General features: G+C 40.2%; 1 protein-coding gene across 1 annotated transcript in view; it reads left to right on the top strand.

Moving 5' to 3' along the window:
* The window catches only part of VAV3 (vav guanine nucleotide exchange factor 3), a 172309-nt gene that overhangs the window by 63778 nt on the left and 90354 nt on the right, over nt 1-18177 (top strand). Inside the window, exons 3-10 of the mRNA XM_075098276.1 lie at nt 1315-1373; nt 2255-2320; nt 5236-5344; nt 9436-9528; nt 9629-9697; nt 13637-13737; nt 15779-15878; nt 17234-17329. Coding sequence (XP_074954377.1) covers nt 1315-1373; nt 2255-2320; nt 5236-5344; nt 9436-9528; nt 9629-9697; nt 13637-13737; nt 15779-15878; nt 17234-17329 — 693 coding nt within the window. The remainder of the gene's footprint in view (nt 1-1314; nt 1374-2254; nt 2321-5235; nt 5345-9435; nt 9529-9628; nt 9698-13636; nt 13738-15778; nt 15879-17233; nt 17330-18177) is intronic.

The following is an 18177-nucleotide window of genomic DNA, read 5'->3' as shown; positions in this document are numbered from 1 at the left end:
ACCTTGAAAGCTTATAGGAAGTATTTTCTTAGAATGAGATCTTCCAGACTGCTGCCTTCTTCTAAAAATAAGCAGAGCTTATGGGCTCAAATGTGCAGCTTATTTAACTGTTCGGCTAATAAGAGATTACCTTTCCTTTGCAAGCCAGTCCTGAAAAGGTGGCTTCGTGCTGATTTGGATTTGGCTCCCTCTTCTGGCCAGTGCTTGGAAAAGCTCAAATTAATACTTCGGATTTTCTTTCTGGACTTACAATAAAAAAAGCATTCAGTGCAGTCTGTAAGACTTCTCTGGAGCGTGTCCAGAGAAGGGCAGCGGAGCTGGGGCAGGGTCTGGAGCACAAGTGTGCTCGGGAGCGGCTGAGGGAGCTGGGGGGGTTTAGCCTGGAGAAGGGGGGGCTGAGGGGAGCCCTTCTCGCTCTCTGCAGCTGCCTGAGAGGGGCTGGAGTGAGGGGGGGGTTGGTCTCTGCTCCCAAGTCACCAGTGACAGGACGAGAGGAGGTGGCCTCAAGCTGCGTCAGGGGAGGTTTAGGTTGGATATTAGGAAAAACTTCTTCACCGAAAGGGTTGTCAGGCACTGGCACAGGCTGCCCAGAGAGGTGCTGGAGTCTCCATCCCTGGAGGTATTTAAAAGGGTAGACGTGGTGCTTGAGGATATGGTTTAGTGGTGGACTTGGCAGTGATAGGTTAGTGGTTGGACTCAATGATCTTAAGGGTCTCTTCGAACCTTAACGATTCTGTGATTCTGTGATTCTGTGATTCTGTGATTCTGTGATTCTGTGATTCTGTGATTCTGTGATTCTGTGATTCTGTGATTCTGTGATTCTGTGATTCTGTGATTCTGTGATTCTGTGATTCTGTGATTCTGTGATTCTGTGATTCTGTGATTCTGTGATTCTGTGATTCTGTGATTCTGTGATTCTGTGATTCTGTGATTCTGTGATTCTGTGATTCTGTGATTCAATTTGATTACAGTTACATCCAGGTACAACTGCAAATTGAATGTCAAATTTGTAGCGTCTATGACCTAGTTTGAAATCCATTTAAATTGGCTTTTACTTGTGCTAAAACTTGTAAATAAGAGATTTCCCTTTTCCTCTCTGTGCTCCCATCACATCCCCCAGTACAAAATCGCTGAAGACCAGCTCGTGGGAAATGCGTGAAGTTCAGCGCACTCAGTGTTTGGCACAGCCAGATTCTGCGCCTGTTTGTGTCATTTGATGTGAAATGGTGTTGCTGATATTAAACAATAGAGAACTAAATGTTTTATTGCATCTGTTCTATGACTAATCATACTTTCTGTTTCTTTCTTCTCCAGGTGATAGAAACACTTTCAAAGCTTTCTCACACTCCTATCGCAATAGGCACAGGAATAAGGTATGTTATTGCCCTAGTGAATGGTGGGAATAAGGCCTCTTGCACGATGCTCCTTGGAAAAGTTGTTAAAGGCCGTTCAGGCAGTGTCCCCCAGTAAGAACTCTGGTTGTGAACCAGATTGTCCAGTGGAGAGCTAGCCAAGGCTCTGGACCTCTGAGGAGCTCTGCAGAGTGTCTTCTACCTCTGGTACACTTAGTGAAGTATCTGGACTATGTTTACTACTTGTGCTGAAACACGAGGTGAACAAGCGGGCAGTTAGTATTACAGAATTTGTGTGATAATTGTGACACACGGATTGTAAGTCAGGCTGATGCAGCGCTGATCTGTGTAAAGATAAATGGCTTTTCTCTTCTTTCTCCCTTCTGAAAATCAGCAAAACGGCCAAGTTTGTGAGAGATTCATTTTCAAGAAGAAACCAAAAAACCCCAACCAAACCTAACCTCATGAACTGTAATTGTGGGCTGTGAGTGAAGGTGAAAGACTTCATGCTTCCATGTTCTCCATCTTTTTGAATGGTTTGATTCAGCAGTCTTGTCTTATATATGAATGGATTATGTTTTTAAAACACAGCCAAAATTGCCTAGCCATGAATTCCTGTAATGTGTGTCATGTGCTAAAAAGAGTGGTTAATATTCTCAGTTGAAAAGCTGACAATGATGTGAATTAGCGGTGCTTTATAACAACCCCATCCAGTAGAGTTTTTTATTAAGTATCAATTAATATATAGAAGCCTAAATACATGTATACTGTTCATCGGAGAAAGAGGGGAACATAAAAACGCATTAACATACAGTAAACTGAAAATTCTGGAAACCAAATAAAAACCCACTATGTGACTAGACTAGTGCTATCTATAATTCATGCTATTTCTTTTTCTACAGGCCCTTCCCTACAGAAGAAAGTGTTGATGATGAAGATGTCTACAAAGGTCTTCCTGATTTAATAGAGTATGTTGTAAATCTTTAGTTAAATTAATGATTTTTGGCTTTCAGTTGCATGCTACTGTTTATATGATGTTATAGAACACATAGTTTTAATGAGAATGGGATATTTATTTGATTTAAAAAGATTTTGTCAGCCATTGTGCTGATCAGGAAGAATTAATTATGAAAGCTTATCTGAATGTTCATAATACATTTATATATGTTAGGAAGCATGTTCTGTAGAGGGTGCTGGTAGCAAAGTAAATAATGAATACATTCTACAATTATCTGTCTGTACTGTGAGAATGCTTTCATAGAATTACAGTATCAGTTGTAAGGGACCCAAGGAAATTGTCTTGAACTTTCAAAGAAAATGCATGTTTGGATCATAATTCAAGTGGTTTGTTTCCCTAAAGTTGACAAAATTCTTCCTATGAGTGCATTTGCCTCTCTCATAAGTGTCTGCAGGATTATGAGTTATTGCCAATTCCTACATTGGCTTTGAGGTACAAGTAAGATAGTCGTGGACATCCTGTATAGTATTGAATGGTAGATTGCAGCTTTATTTTGCAGACTGGTGAAATAAATACATCTGGCCACAAAAAAACTGTCAGGAAGAACTTCTCTTGTATCCTGTGGCTAGGACCTCTCACGATCCAGTAGGAATTGTGCTGGACAAGAGCTAGGATGACAGCTTGCTGTCCCAAAGCTCAGAGTTCCCATCACTCACCTCACTAGCACCCACCTGGCTCTGCCTTGGCTCCGGCCACATCGTATGGCGCTTGCTGCGATGTGGTGAAGTAGCTGCTGTTCACACTGTGGATTTCTTTCTTCACTGCCCACAAAGAAGGGAAACCCCACCACGGCTGGCATCACTTCACTTATCCCCTTCCCCGCAAAGTTCCTCCTGTCTCCAGCAGCCGACTGGCTCTCTCCCAGGCGCGTAGCAGCTGCCTCTGCTTTTCGCTCTGTGAGCTGAACGTGCAGAAGGCAAGAGTTGCGGTCTCCTCGGAGACCCATGTGGGCTACAGGAGATGTCCTCATCTCTTAGGTGTGGTGGCATTAGCGCAGTTTGAAAATAATATTTCTGTCAGTTCTGAAGTGGGTATACAAATTCAGTGCTGGGAGAGTGTCTCTCATTTTAAAGAAAGCTAACAAATCATACCAAAGAAATTGAGATTCGTACCTCTTGCATAAGATACAAGTATTATTCACCGAAATGTCATAGTTACCTGCTGTTTCAATTGTGGGGGAAGCAATTCAAGAAGTACTCTCATCATAAGGAACAAAAGTGCCAGTGAATGATGCAGACAGCCCACATTTTGTTAGCTTATCTTAATTAGTAAGTGTATCTGACAAAAATTAATCTAATTGTCCCTGAGTTTAAATGGTATCTAAGGAATTTAGAATGAATTTAAGGCTTTCTGTCAGAAAGAGCTGTAGTAGTTCCATGTTTCTATCTGTACTCTGCCTTCTTGCCAGCTTTTGTTCCCTGGAGCGTAGGTGGTAAAATGGAGTGTGTCTGTGCTGCACCTGACACAGCTGCTGGTGTTTAATGTGAAATGTCAGCACACCATCATCACTTATGCAAGCTGAAATGTATGTTAGACTAACTGGAGTACCTGAGCTTTCTAGCTCTCCTGGGGCATGGTATCTGTTGGAAAAGGACGGGATGTAAGCAATTCCTGGCTTCTGTTGAATCCCCCAAATATTTTTTGTTTTAATCATTCCGTCTATTGAAACTTCTAATGCTTGCTTACTTTATCCTTCTGATGTCCTCAATTAAAACAACAACAAAAAAGATGGTACATATTTAATGAGAGATAAAAAATTCACTTGGTTTCTCTATATAGTCCTGACTATAGACATAGTGGTTTTGCCTGGCATTTCCAAGAAGTCTGTGTTGGCAGCAATTCTCATTCATTTTGATTTCTTTGAAGTCATTAGTCTCTGCCAGGAGACCTTCTGATCTCCTGTTCTTGAGTACTGACGATCCCCGTACAGAAGTGGTGGTCCTTCCTATTTCTAGTGCACCGACCCTCAAGATAGATATCGGTGATGTCTTCCAACAATAAAAATCTCAAAGTTAGCAGCACATCTGATCAAGCCTCTGTGTTATTATGACCGGACTACTTTCAATGTCTTTTAGAGTGCTTTTGTAGGCATACCTTAGGAAATCTGAGTGAAAGAGAGATTATGGGTTTGATGTGGTCCTAGTGCAAGGTAGGCGAAACTCCAGGAGGACTGACTCTGATGAAGCTGAATTAGCTGACGGTAGAGTTCAGCACTGACTTTATGCTGAGGTATTCCTGTAGTCTGCGTAGTAGGAGGACACTTCTTGTGCATGATCTGTTTTGTTGAACTGTCTGGTTTCCAGTTTGAAAGATTGCTGTTTTCATTTTTGGGTAGCTGAGGGTTGCCATGAGGTGATCAAGGTACTGGCTTATGGTGTGGAGGTGCAGAGTCTCAGTTGCTGGCTCTGCAATTTTTAGTGTATTTTACCCCAGATAATCCTTTCCTTCGGCAGGAAGTACACCTGTACCAGTGTCTCACGTCCCAGTGCAGTGGGATGGGAGGCAGCTCCTCTTCACTGGATGTGGTGGGAGAAGGTTTGAAGAGAGGAGAGCAGCTGGACAGTCCCTCATGACAAAACTGTCCTGACAAGCAGGGTTTGGTGCCTGGTTTAGTTCCTGCGTGGTTCTAAGTTCACACTGTCTTCAGTGTTGTGTTGATTTCATACAATCATATTTTAAATGCATTAAGCAAAGAAAATTAATGGACTTAATTTCCCTTATTGAGTTCTTTTCAGTAGATAGTTCTATTAATTAATCTGTTTGTTTACTGTAGCAATCTTTTCGTATGAGGAGTGGTCCCTTGCAGAGCTGATGGTAATTTGCCTGTGCTGCACAGCTTTTTAAACTCTTCCTTTTTCCTGTCAGTGAAACCGGTGTTGATGAAGATGAGGAGCTGTATGATTGCGTCTACGGAGAAGATGAAGGTGGGGAGGTTTACGAAGACCTAATGAAAGATGAAGCAGCACAGCAACCTGTATGTTTTCCAGTTCCTAGCTATTTTTGAACAATAGCAGTTATATATTTGAAAGTTAATCTTTGTGAAATTATTTCTTTATAGCTAGTTCCACTGAAACTTAACTCATGCGCAGTTGCAACCAGAGCTGTCATGTGCAGTGCGTTATCTCCTGTGTAAGACTTTGAGGTGGTTTTTATAAAGGGTTGAATGTTAACTATGGTAATGTTTTGGAAGAAGAAATGATTTTTAAATTAAATACAATAATTACTTAAATTGTTAAGATTGTCATTTATGAACAGTAAGATTTACCAGCTATTTTAAGAGCAAATAAATTAACTGCTTCGAAGTGTCCTACTTCAAAAATTCAGTTACAATATTATGAAATGGTGTTGTTTCAGCCATAATTTGGACAATTAATCTAACAAGGGCACTGACAACTGTTTCATACCAATGAAATTCCTGCTGATTCAACCACGTATTTTTCTGTTGATCATTAGGTTCATCTTACAGAGAATGGCGTTAAGTAGCTTATTCCCTTTGTCGTATAAAGGTACCTTGGTCAGTTTTCAAAATGGTCTTGGAAAAAATCTGAATTAGGCAATAAAATTAACTTGTTAATTGTGAGAAACCTTGATGAACCTGTCTGTCCTTCCTGAGAGATGTGTTTTCTATTCTGTAAAATCTAACTCTGCAGCCATGACAGGATATGTTTTTTAGGACAGTTGTTTTCTTCCTCTGTATTGACACGAAGCTGTATTATGCTGCTTGTTGTCTTAAGCTGGAAACTTGCTTCTACTTCTCCAAATTACTTTTCAGTAAATAGTTACATGAAGAAGTGTAAAGACAAGTGTAAAATTTTTTTTTTCCCACCTGGTGTGTCTTTTCAAGCACAGGAGATACCTAATGAGATTTGTGTTCTCTGCTTTTATGGTGATTCCGCGAGGTTACCACTGTCTTGTCTTTGGGAAGATTACTGCCTTGTTTTAATCTCTGCTGTTCTAACAATGCTGTTTTCAAGCCTGTTTTTCCGCTAATACAAAATTCGTCAGGTAGTGCCTGTAAATTAAGGGTGAGATAAGCAGAAAGTTGTGTTAGTTCTTCACATTTTGCTTAATTTTGTTTTGCTCCTAAAGTTTAGGCTATTCAATGAAAACCAAATAAAAAACTGAGTTGAAAAACCACTGCTTTATATCTAACGAGGTTGCGTTCACATGCAGGCAGGATGTTATAGAAAAGTGTTTGAATCATAGGAAACCTTTACTGTGATCTTGTTTTGAGTTTTCATTTTATACTGAAACTCAAATTGCGTTAAGTTTTGGGTTTCACATAATGAGTGTGGGTGGCTGGCTTTTCTTTTTCCCCTTCAACCATAACAGTTGGCAATCTCTGGCAGCTGCTAGTGTGTAAACTTTTTCTGATTCTTTCTTGCCTGTCAGAAAAGTCACTCTCGTATATCTGTGTTTCTAGCAAATGATTAATATAGCAATCAGAACTCTCACGTTCTAATTTTAGTTGCATCTTAGCCTAGATACTTCAGATTGAACAGACTTGTATTTGTTTCTCATAGAAAGTAAATGAAAACTGGAAACATGGTACAGCAAAATATTTCTTCCACATCTACTGAATGGAGATATTACAATTGTTTTGCTGTGACAGCTCTCTTGAATGTGATAATTATTTCTGGTTTGTGATAGTTTCCTCTCAGGTTTATAAATACACTGCACGCTAACAGGACGATTTTGCACAGTTCTTTCATTTGAATCCTGCTTGAGTATTCCTTGCGTATAAAATCCACTAGCACAGGACAATCTTCAAGTAGATTTTTAGAAGACCCCAATACTTTTCAGAGTCTCTAATAGCAGCCAAAATTGCTTTGCATCTCCCTCAGCCTTGATCTATCGTCACTATCTTGTGAAGTAAACTGGCTAAGTTTTCTCTAGCAGTAGCTGACCTTCGAAGGCAGTTTTTCTCAATTATATGGGTATTTGCTCATTATTTCTTATTTCTGCTCTCCTTTGGTTTATTGCACCCAAATTCTAAAAGTTTGTAGTACAGATAGAAAATTAATATGTTCATTTCTGTCAGTGAATGATCTGTTTGGGTTAGGTGAGCACAAAACTGAAGTGAATTGTTTTAAGCAGAATCGCAGGATTTTGTTTGCATTGCTCATATGGGAGTTGGTGAACAACAAACCCCCACATTTTGCAAATGGATATCAACTCTTACTGGGTATGACGACTTCTGTGTCAGTGCAAATACTGCAAGTATCGAGCTCATAAGGGTAAAGGTGAAAAATAACCAAAAGCCTGAATAATGTCAAAATCTAATACTTTACTGAGATTAATTAACTATGGTTAACTGTGACAGTGCCTGCTTCCCCCGCCAAAGAATTTGGAAATAAATGATAGATTTTGAGGTGAGGCCGATCGTTGGATGATGCTCACAAAGCACGTTTCTATTGATAATGACAGACTGTATTTTTGCAAAACGGTTGCTTGTCTGCAGCTGATGGCACTTTAATGTTTGTTGTGGGAGAATTAATGACCAATTGGGTTTTAAAGAGCAATTTCTGAGATAACACAGCACCTGGTAGATGAGAATGAGAAGCCATGTTCCAGTTGCAGGAGCTGCTTGTAGAGTCACAAGGACACATGGAGAGAGAAGGGTAAAGGAGATACATCAAAACAGCACACAGAACTGTGAATGGTGATGAAGCTTTATGCGCCTGTATGATTTGCAACTTGGCATGTAGTTCAGGTGGCAGGAATACATTTCCCACTCTCCATAGATGCCAAGCAATATCATAGGAGCCATACGTGGCTCGCGGACAGTTTTAAGTGCAGCTTGCTGTGGAATGCGTAGCAGGTGTATCAGGTAGACTTCGTAGCAGAGGGAGGGAGTGGAAGGAGTCTAGCTGTTGGACGTACTAAGTGCTAATAGTTAAAACTTCAGTCTAGAAGTTTTGCTATTCCCGGAGGAAAAAGTCTTTTGTGCAAAAGCTAAAAGTCTTTTTCTGAATGGAAAGGACTGCAGTACTAAATGTCTAGTCCTGACCCCTGCTGTATTTGAGTACCACCTAGTCATCAGGTCTGTTACATTCGGTATGTGGATTCCCTGCACTGGGAAAAAGGTAAGATGCAGTCAGGGATATGCTGAAGGATGCTACAAACTGAGGAATTGGCTTCAGAAAGGATGAAATAATACTATTGCTTACTAAGCCACTGCTTATTGATGGTTTTGGAGAAAACATTTTGGATCAGTTACTGCTTTTAATTGCAAAGGCCTATGCAGTTAGTGTGTCAGGTCTCCGTGCTGACCTCTATGTCTCCAGGTGTTTTAAGTCTTGCTTGATATGAATGCTTCCATACATTCTGCCGGGTATTTACTCTTTTTTTTGAAATCGCTCAAATTTGCAAGTTACTGAAGCTGTAACACTGTAAATCTGATCTTCAGGAAGAGTGCTTGTAAACTATTTTTAGAGAGTCCTGTGCTGACAATTACTTCCATTTCATATGAGTCTGGTAGTTTACATGGACAAATCCCGGGGCCTCATTGAAGACACATGCATACGTATGCAAGAGCTGAACTTGGAGGTCACTGCACTTCCCGATTTGAGGACATGCTCATATTGTGTCTGAAGAGGGAGCTCCCCTTGAGAGCTCAAAGGGAAGAACTGTAAATAAGTGCAGGGATTAGACTGAATCCAATATTTATGGTGATGCAAAGTTACTCACATGATTTAGTCGCAATAAGTTTAATGAAATTATTAACTGCTCACTATTTTAAATAAGATTTCTCAGTCTGGATGTAAATTAAACATGACCCTGTATTTCAGCCTCTGAAGTATGTGCAGAGAGTTCAGTGTTTCATGTCGAAGCATTAACTTTTCGTAATATTCCTTTGATGCTGAATTTTAGTACGACTCTTAAAGTCGCCAGCTAATTGAACATGAAAATATTCCTGGTAATTACTGTCATCTTTGGAGGCTGCAGTACTCAGAAAATTTCAGGAAGCAGTTATCATAATTGCTTAATTCTAAACAAATAAATACATTTGTTGTCCATTAGGTGCCTGTTAATGACTTAAACTTGACTCCATTGTAATTGCAGAAACATACTGAAAATGACATCAGAAGCTGTTGTCTTGCTGAAATAAAGCAAACTGAAGAGAAATACACCGAAACTCTGGAATCAATAGAGAAGGTAAGACACTATTTATAGAATTTTTACTTCTGTATTTTTATAACAGTCTAGAAAACATAATGACATAGTGGATGTATATATACATTTTTTTTCCTTGCAGTTTTTCATGGTGCCGCTGAAAAGGTTTCTGTCAGTATCAGAGTTTGACACTGTTTTCATCAACATTCCTGTAAGTAATCGCATATTTAATGAACAAATATAAGGTTCATAGCTGGTTACAATATCTTTGTGTTGTACGTTACTGCACAAAACGGTTATTTGAAGTGTGTTGCACAATGCACTAACGTAGATATTAGGGTAGCTGATAAAAAAGGATGTGCACACTATTTCAATTTTTTTCTGCTTGAGGGAATAGGATAAGAGAAATAGTATTATCATGTCAGATACTCCAGTGTATAACCACTCACTATCTTTGACCCATAGAAGCTAATAACTTATAGAAGATGGGTTATCTTCTAATATATGCTGGCATTTTAGTGATGGTACACAGTTGTGCCTGTTAGGTTGCCTACCGCTGTATGTTGAGTGGTGCTTTCATTAGGATTTCTATAGCTACTCTGCAAATCCTTGTATCTACCCTGGTTCTGTCATCACTGAAGGCATTTTAAAGTTAAGATAACTCACAGTTTTGGTTTCAGAACCTGGAGCTGGAAAGGGTAAGGAAATCCTCTGTGAAGTATGTAGCAGACCTCTTTATTTGACGAAAATCTTAAAGGTTTCTGTGATTATTACTTTGTTCCATATATTTCTGGCCTAATCATAATAGTATGACAATTTACATATATTTTTTAGTTGATGTAAGTATTCAGCAGATGTCTTCACTTTATCTGACTTTAAAGGAAGCTGTCAGATATGGTCTGAAGCCTCTCTCAACACAGACAAATGAAAGGAATGTTCTTTTATGAGGCACTCTGTAAAGAGGGTCCCCAGAGTGTAGCCCATGGGCCACATCAAACCTTTATTGCCTGTAAAAGATCACCTCTGTTTTAGCCATCTCTGGCATGTTCTGCAGGCCCTCAGGCCTGTAGGAGGAGGTGTTGGGGATTTTCTTATTATATGGGAACCTGGTGGTGTGGTTTAACCCCAGCCGGCAACTCAGCCCCACACAGCGACTTGCTCATTCCCACCACCCAGAGGGACGGGGGAGAGAATGGGAAGGGTAAAAGTGAGAAACCTCATGGGCTGAGACAAAGACAGGGTAACAGGGAACGCAAACGCCGCGCACACAAGCGGAGCAAGCCAAGGAATCCATCCCCTCCTCCCCATGGGCAGGCGGGGCTCAGCCATCCCCAGGGCAGCAGGGCTCCATCACGCCGAACGGTGCCTGGGGAAGGCAAACGCCATCCCTGCCAGCGTCCCCCCTTCCTCCTCCTCCCCCGGCTCCGTGTGCTGGGCATGAGGCCGTGTGGTGTGGGACAGCCCTGGGGGCAAGTGGGGGTCATTGTCCCGGCCGTGTCCCCCCAACCCCTTGTGCACCCGGCAGAGTGTGGGAGGCTGAAACGTCCTTGACTGGTGTAAGCCCTGCTCAGCAACAACTAAACATCTCCGCATTATCAACACTGTTTTTAGCACAAATCCAAAACACAGACCCCTACAAGTTACTATGAAAAAAATTAACTCTGTCCCAGACAAAACCAGTTCACCTGGTCTGTAAGAATGTTATAGTTGCTGTTGCAGCACCGTCTTGACAGAAGCAGAATGACAACAGTTGGTACACTGATTATGATACCTGACACCTTGCCATATTTGTTCCACTATTAATATTTTCACCCTGAACCTCAACTGCTGTAATTTCCTTCTCTCTGAATATTAGTCCAAAATACTGCCACAGATATCAGTAACCTACTTGTCGTCTTCAGGTATGTCAGCTGCCCCTAGAGATCCCTTTGCTTTTGAAAACAAATGTATATTCTGTCCTACATTAATATTTCTTATTGCAAATAAGGCCCTGATGTGCCCTACTGACGTTACTGTAAACCTCTTTCCTAGGGCTCTGTGTGCCCAGGCGCAGTGACTCGTGCATTGAAAGACCTAAAGCCAGACAATACAAAACACTGCGCAGGGGTATAAAAAGGGTTTACACGCTGTAAGCACGAACGTGGGAGGTCGGCCTACTCACCGCTCATTAAAGTAATGTAAGGGGATCAGATGAAAGGAGTAAAAAGGACAAAACCAGTGTATTTGAAACTAGGAAGACACATAGTACACTGTTATATTTAGGTTGTTTTACTTTGCTTTTCTTTATCTGCATTCAGTATTCTGCTGTTACAAGATGGTGCTTATTTCTGACTCCAGTAATATTTCATAGGCATCCAAAAACATCGAAAGAAATATAGGGCTTGTCTAAGCCAAAAATATGTGCAAACGCTTTGTCTGCTCAGACCTCGTCTCTGCGGCAGTTCCTCAGCAGGAAGGCTGGAGGGCAGTGGAAGCTTGTTTAAAACTAAAAATAGCTGTTACACAGAGCTCTACAGCAAACTGTGATGGGGAGAGCAAACGCGGTGTTCTCGGAACAGGATGCATTTGCCTTTGTTTAAAGGGTTGTGGTGAAGGATCGATGCTTTAGGACGATGCTATATTCCTTATATAGACTCTGAAAGATGCTTGCTGGACAAAATCATCTGCTGATGTCAAAATGCGTTTTATTTTTAAGGAAAAAAAAAAAGACAAAAAGCCCAAAACCAAACCAAAAAACCCAACCCCAAAATGACCACCCCACACTATTTACCAGTCTAAAGAGAGAGTCTTTCATTAGGGCTCATATTTAAAAGTTCTGTCCTATAAAATGTATGTATGGCTCTGTATTTGTGTGTGTATCTGTGTACATGTATGTCTGTGTATATATTATGTACATACATATGCATTTGTATGTACGTCTATGTATGTATGCACACATAGATGCATTTGTGTGTACACCTATGCATGCTTTTGAACTAGGGCTTATACATGGACATAGAGAGGGAAAGAGAGATGGAGATACTCGAGTGCTGGAACTTGCATTACCTTCTAAAGATGTTAACATCAGTTTAATTTAAAATTTGGCTTGGAATTGGAGATAGAAGCCCCAAAAGACATTTTGTCCCCTTAGCATTAGGCTGTTTTTCAGGGGTGTTGCTTAGTTGAGTCCATGTGCTCTCCTGAGAATGTGCTCCTGTCACATGGTAATCAGGAAGCATTTCTATAGTACTGTCCTCGTCTGCTGCAATGTAAGATTCTGAGGATGGCCATATAATTGCTAGCAAGTGAATTTAATCTGCTCTAAGCTTTCGCTCCCTCATCTGTGATGTAATGATTGACCTTGTGTGTACTCTTAGTTTTCATCAGTGTGAAGTGAAATGTTTTCATTTAGTTCACAGCTGAGCGTTGTGTATTATTTTTGTATATCATATGCTGCATTAAACCATCTTCAGTGCCTTTTTTTCTTGAACAGTCCTCTATTTTTCACTGCAGTGGTCTGTACACCGCTACAGTCAGTTATCCTGATTTCAAAGCTTTTTAACCTGGTTAGACTTAATTTCTTGTGAATTCTCTGACAGCATCCATACAGTATTAAGGCCAATGTAATCTCCTATAGTCACTTAGAGATTTTTGTATCATAGTGAACAAGTAAGGTGAGTTGCAGCTACGCTCAGGGAGCAAATCTTTCTGCAATACTCTTGCCTTTCAGCCGTTAGTTGCCTGCTGTATTGGGAAACTCATTATGGCTGCAGTTAACTTAGCACCAGAACATCACTAATTGACCAATGTAATGTACAAAACTAATTTTTCACAGCTCAGGGACATGAATCATTAATTTATCTTGTCACTAAAGCATTTCCTTGACTTGCTTAATTTTAAAATTATCATTATAAAACGAAGATGAATTAACAGTGTACGTTCCAAGCTAGAATAAATTAGTCTCTAATAGGTAGTTCTTGGAGTTTAGTTTTTCTTGTCGTGCTATATGGAAGATGTGGCAAACCTTGAAATTAGGTTCTACTCTCAAATGATCTGTTTTCCAGTTTATTGAAATTAATGGATCTAACATGAAATAATTTCTTTTTAAATTCAGAGCTTTAAGTCATTCTGTTTTTAAAAACCTTTCCCCCTCCTCATTACTGTTTTTAAGGATTTGGTGAAAATTCACAAGAATCTAACACAGGACATCAATGATTCCATTGTTAAAAATGATCAGAACCTATATCAAATTTTTATTAACTACAAGGAAAGGTAAGATTTATGCACTCGTACTAATTGTGATAATCTGTGCTCAATTCGGTGAAGTATTCTACCATATTTTTGTTTGATGAATATTTCTGAAACAGGGTTAATAGTTACTAAGCTAGTATTTGGTGTTTTGAGCCTGGAAATCAAAATGTAATCTGTTGCTGTATGAGCCCTCCCTCTCCTGCCCCCAGTTTTGGAAATATTGTTACGTAGACAGGTAACATCTATATTTTGAACAAAGCTTAAGTAACTTATTTTGCACAGAATTTTTTTCATGCAAATAATCCTGAGTATTTTATAGCGTGTACCTGTATTGTTTAATAGATAAAATATTATAAAAGCAGAAGAAGGGGCAATATAAGGCAAGGATACATATTCAGGCTATTCCAGGTTAAAGAAAACAGGAGAAGCCATAATTTGAAGGAAGAGAAAGCAGGCACAAAAGAAAGAAACAAGGGTCGTCCTGTAAGGTAGGGTAAGGGTAAGACCCTACCTTGCAGTCAAAGGTGTGACAGTAAAGCAAACACGCTCTATCTTCGAACCCTGAAAGCCAGCCAGGCTGATAACAGGGTAGCTGTGGCAGCATGCCATGCCCTGCTGGCTAATTGCCAAATTTGTAACCCACCTTCTCAAATTGTTTTTCTGCCAGCACTGAACAGCTGTTGGACTGTATAGATGAACTTAGATGCTTGTGGTACTTCGCTGAAAACCACTTACACTGTGTGCTGCAGTGCTGACCTACCTTGAAGTAACCCCTGCACCGTGGTTAAAAATGAGTTCCTTCTGGGACTGGAGTGGGAAAGACCTGGGAGCTAATTGGATTTGCTTGAGGGTGATGGGGAGGGAGGATTGTTGCAGTAATAACAGGTTTGTGAGAAATTGGGCAGCAGCCTCCCCAAAGCGTTAGCGGGAGAGCTGTTTTCTGAGGGAGGAGGATGTCCCAGGATGCCCATAAACAGTCTTGCCTTCAGAGACCCTCTGTCTTAGCTTTTATGTTGGAGCAGGACATAGTTATTTCCCAGGCTGTTAGACGTTCTGCTGCTGTAGGAGGGAATTAAGGGACAAGAAGTTGTTCTGGAAAATGCTTATCTTTCAAAAGCAGTTCTGAAATGTGTGCTAAAAGGGGAACAAAGGACACTGAGAAGAAACCTCAAGTTTATATTACACAAAAAGGAAACAGATGGAGGTAGACTCAGTGTTGTAACCATGTAGTGATTAAAAGTAATCAGAAGCGGTAAGTGTTAAAACAGTATTGTCACTTTAATTGTGAAAAAAAGAATAAAAAAAAGAATGGTAATGATTAGGTGAAAAAGAAATTTAGAAGACCCCAATGGAAAGCTCATGGGAGCCCCCAAAAGGGGTTTTGAAGCATACAGAAGGAATCACCTCAAGAAATGTATGAAAAGGTGAAAGGAAACAGCAGTCTTTTGCAATGGGACTCACAGAAAGAAGCACTCCAAAGGGGCAAGAAAGCTCCTGCAGTAAAACAAGGTTCCTTCAAGAAGCATTGCTGCCCGTGACAACTATTGAAAATTTCTTGAGTTTTCATACACTCTTATTTTGATCTGAGAGTTCACAGGATATAACCTGGTAGAAACTGTTGGAGATGGATCGGTTTGGGTAACCTAGAAGTTCTTTAAAGGATAGCTGTAATTAATTTGTTTTAAGCCTGTGTGACAGAATTATTCATTACAACCTTGGAAATCTAGTGTTGTAAATATTACAGACTGTTGTTCTGTTAAACAGCAGTTATGCTGCTTTTTAATGAATCCTCTATTTATCAGAACATATACATGTGAATATTGAAGGAAATCGCAATGGTTTTACAGCATTATCAAGGTAGATCAAAACTGTATTCTCCTAAATAGTCTTCCTTGCATTCATGCTGCCCATTGAAGTCCGTGGCTAAATCCTATCCTTGCTTCTTTAGGCACTGCTCCTTTTGAAAGGAGGATTGTTAACAATGCATTTGTGAAAAGTGATCAAGGATTTTTCTTAAATAAGTAAATGTTCCTTTTATTCTTTATCTCTTGCTTTGATTTAGATTGGTTATTTATGGACAGTACTGCAGTCAAGTGGAGATAGCGATATCATGCTTAGACAACATCTCTAAGACAAAAGAAGACGTTAGATTGAAGTTGGAGGTATGAGTATTTTTTCACATGCGTATGTACATATATATACACACACAAAAACTCCATGTGTTTCTAAGAAAATGCCCTGCTTTCATCCAAGTCAAAAACTTTATGACGAAAAACTATCTGGACTGATAGTGAATGTGTTTCTCCTCTTTTTCATTTTTTTTGGAGCCTCTGATCACATGAATGTGTGAGCTGTTGCGGTATGCATCCTGGCACTGAAGTGACGGGGTTCTGCTACTGGCATCAGTAGGGTTAGGGGTGTTTTGGGGAAATGATCATCAGCGATACCCTACTGTTTATTGTGACATCTCAACTGAGAACACTGAATTGCAGAATTCCTTAGGTAGGGAGGGACCTCTGGGCTGAGCAAGCCCTGGTCCCACAGCCTCACAGGGCTTGCTGTCTGCCACAGCCCTGGGTCCTTTCCAGCAGAGCTGCTCCCCAGCTGGTCAGCCCTCAGGGTCAGCGTGTCCCTGGTTGGTGTGTACCTGGTGAAGGACTTTGCCTTTGTCCTTGTTGCTTTCACGTGAGGTTGCTGTTGGACGTGCTCTGAAGAGTGTCACCTGTACCTCCAATCCGATGTTGTCTGCAGACTTGCTGTAGGTGTGCCCTGTCTTTTCGTGTGGATCATTGCTAAAGATATTAAATGGGAGGTGTCCCTGGACAGACCCCTGAGGCACTCTACTTGCAACTTCCCTCAGGTAGTGTAGGAAACACTAGTCACTGCTCTTTTTGAGCCTCATGATCTAGCTAGTTTTTCATACACCTAGTAGTTCATTCGTTCAGAGCATACCATCCCAACCTGGATATGAGGATGCTGTGGGAGATGACGTTGAAAGCCTTGGAAATATCCAGGTAGACTCTCCCCACCCACTCACAGATCTAGCCATTTCATTGCGGAAAGCAGTCAAGCTGGATGTTCCCAGTCACCTTCTTCATGTGCCTGGAAATTGCTTCCAAGAAGACTTGCTCCGTCATTTTTGCAGGGGCTGAAGTGAGTCTGACTGGCCTGTAGTTTCCAAGGTTATCTTTTGCTTATTTTGAAGATAGGTGTAATATTCGCCACCTTCGCTGTGCTTATAGACACATCCAATAGAATGCCTAATTTCTGTTGTCTTTGTGGTATTTATTCTACTCTTTCTCATGCTGTTGAAATATCTAAGAACAAGTGTGTAGACCCAGTCTCTTTTTGCTTAGCTATTATTGCCATATCAACTGTTTTCCTTTGTTTTGTTGATAGTCTTTATCTGAAGCTTAATAGAGTTGTTTGGCTCATATATTGCTAAATTTTCATATATATCACCTGAATATTTTTGTTTTCTAACTTTCGTCTTATTCTTTCTTCTGGTTTGAACTAGGAATGTTCCAAGAGGGCCAATAATGGGAAATTTACATTGCGGGATCTTTTAGTGGTTCCAATGCAGAGAGTGCTAAAATATCACCTACTGCTCCAGGTATTTTATTTTTTAAATTTAAGGGGGCTGAGAGCAAAACTGTGATTGTTCATCATCAGTGGATTGTAAGAACGGGAGCTAAAGGCCTTTATTGAAGGGAGCTGATTGACGTTTCTATAGATTTGAGGCTGATTTGCTACCAAATAAAATCCGGTCAAGTGCAGGTTTTCTTACAGAGATCATTCCTCAGAGCTGGAGCATATCTGGGGAAAAAAGAATAAACCACAATCTTCTCCTCAGTACCTGCACCATTCATTCTTGGTATGTTTAAAATGGTTAGTAGTACCAAACTGTAATCATGGTACTTGGAAATGTGAACCATCACCCTCCCAGAGGAGGAAGCCGGACCATACTTACAGCATGCTTTCAAGATGTTTCTTTGCTGTCATAAATTACAATAAAGCCATATTTATTTTGAAATGCTTCTCGTTATAACCCGCAAAGCGTTAGCTTTTGCAGTTAGAACTGTAATAAGGGTGGAGAATATTATAAATCTAATTTGATTGCTGTGCCAGGAGACTCATTAGTTCAGCTGCAAAGAAATATATTACTATATTAGATTGTCAACCCTGCCGATGCTTGTGAAATGTCATTTTAAAAAGATCTACTACTTGTATGTGAAGCATAATTTTGACTCTGCAGAGCAACATACATTCTTTAATATTAAATTCTTTGAAATATTTCTATAAATGAAGTCATCAATATTTTGATCAGTGGAAATTGGAAAAAATAAAATGAATGGTACAACTGCTTTTTAACAGGACTTACAAGATCTGCATCATGATTTTGTAATCAACCTGTATACTATGAAAAGCTGATATACAACATGTCACCGTGCTCTCATGTGT

Source organism: Phalacrocorax aristotelis, chromosome 6 (assembly GCF_949628215.1).
Source record: "Phalacrocorax aristotelis chromosome 6, bGulAri2.1, whole genome shotgun sequence".
Taxonomy (NCBI): Eukaryota; Metazoa; Chordata; class Aves; order Suliformes; family Phalacrocoracidae; genus Phalacrocorax; species Phalacrocorax aristotelis.
This window is presented reverse-complemented; position numbering and strand designations above follow the sequence as displayed.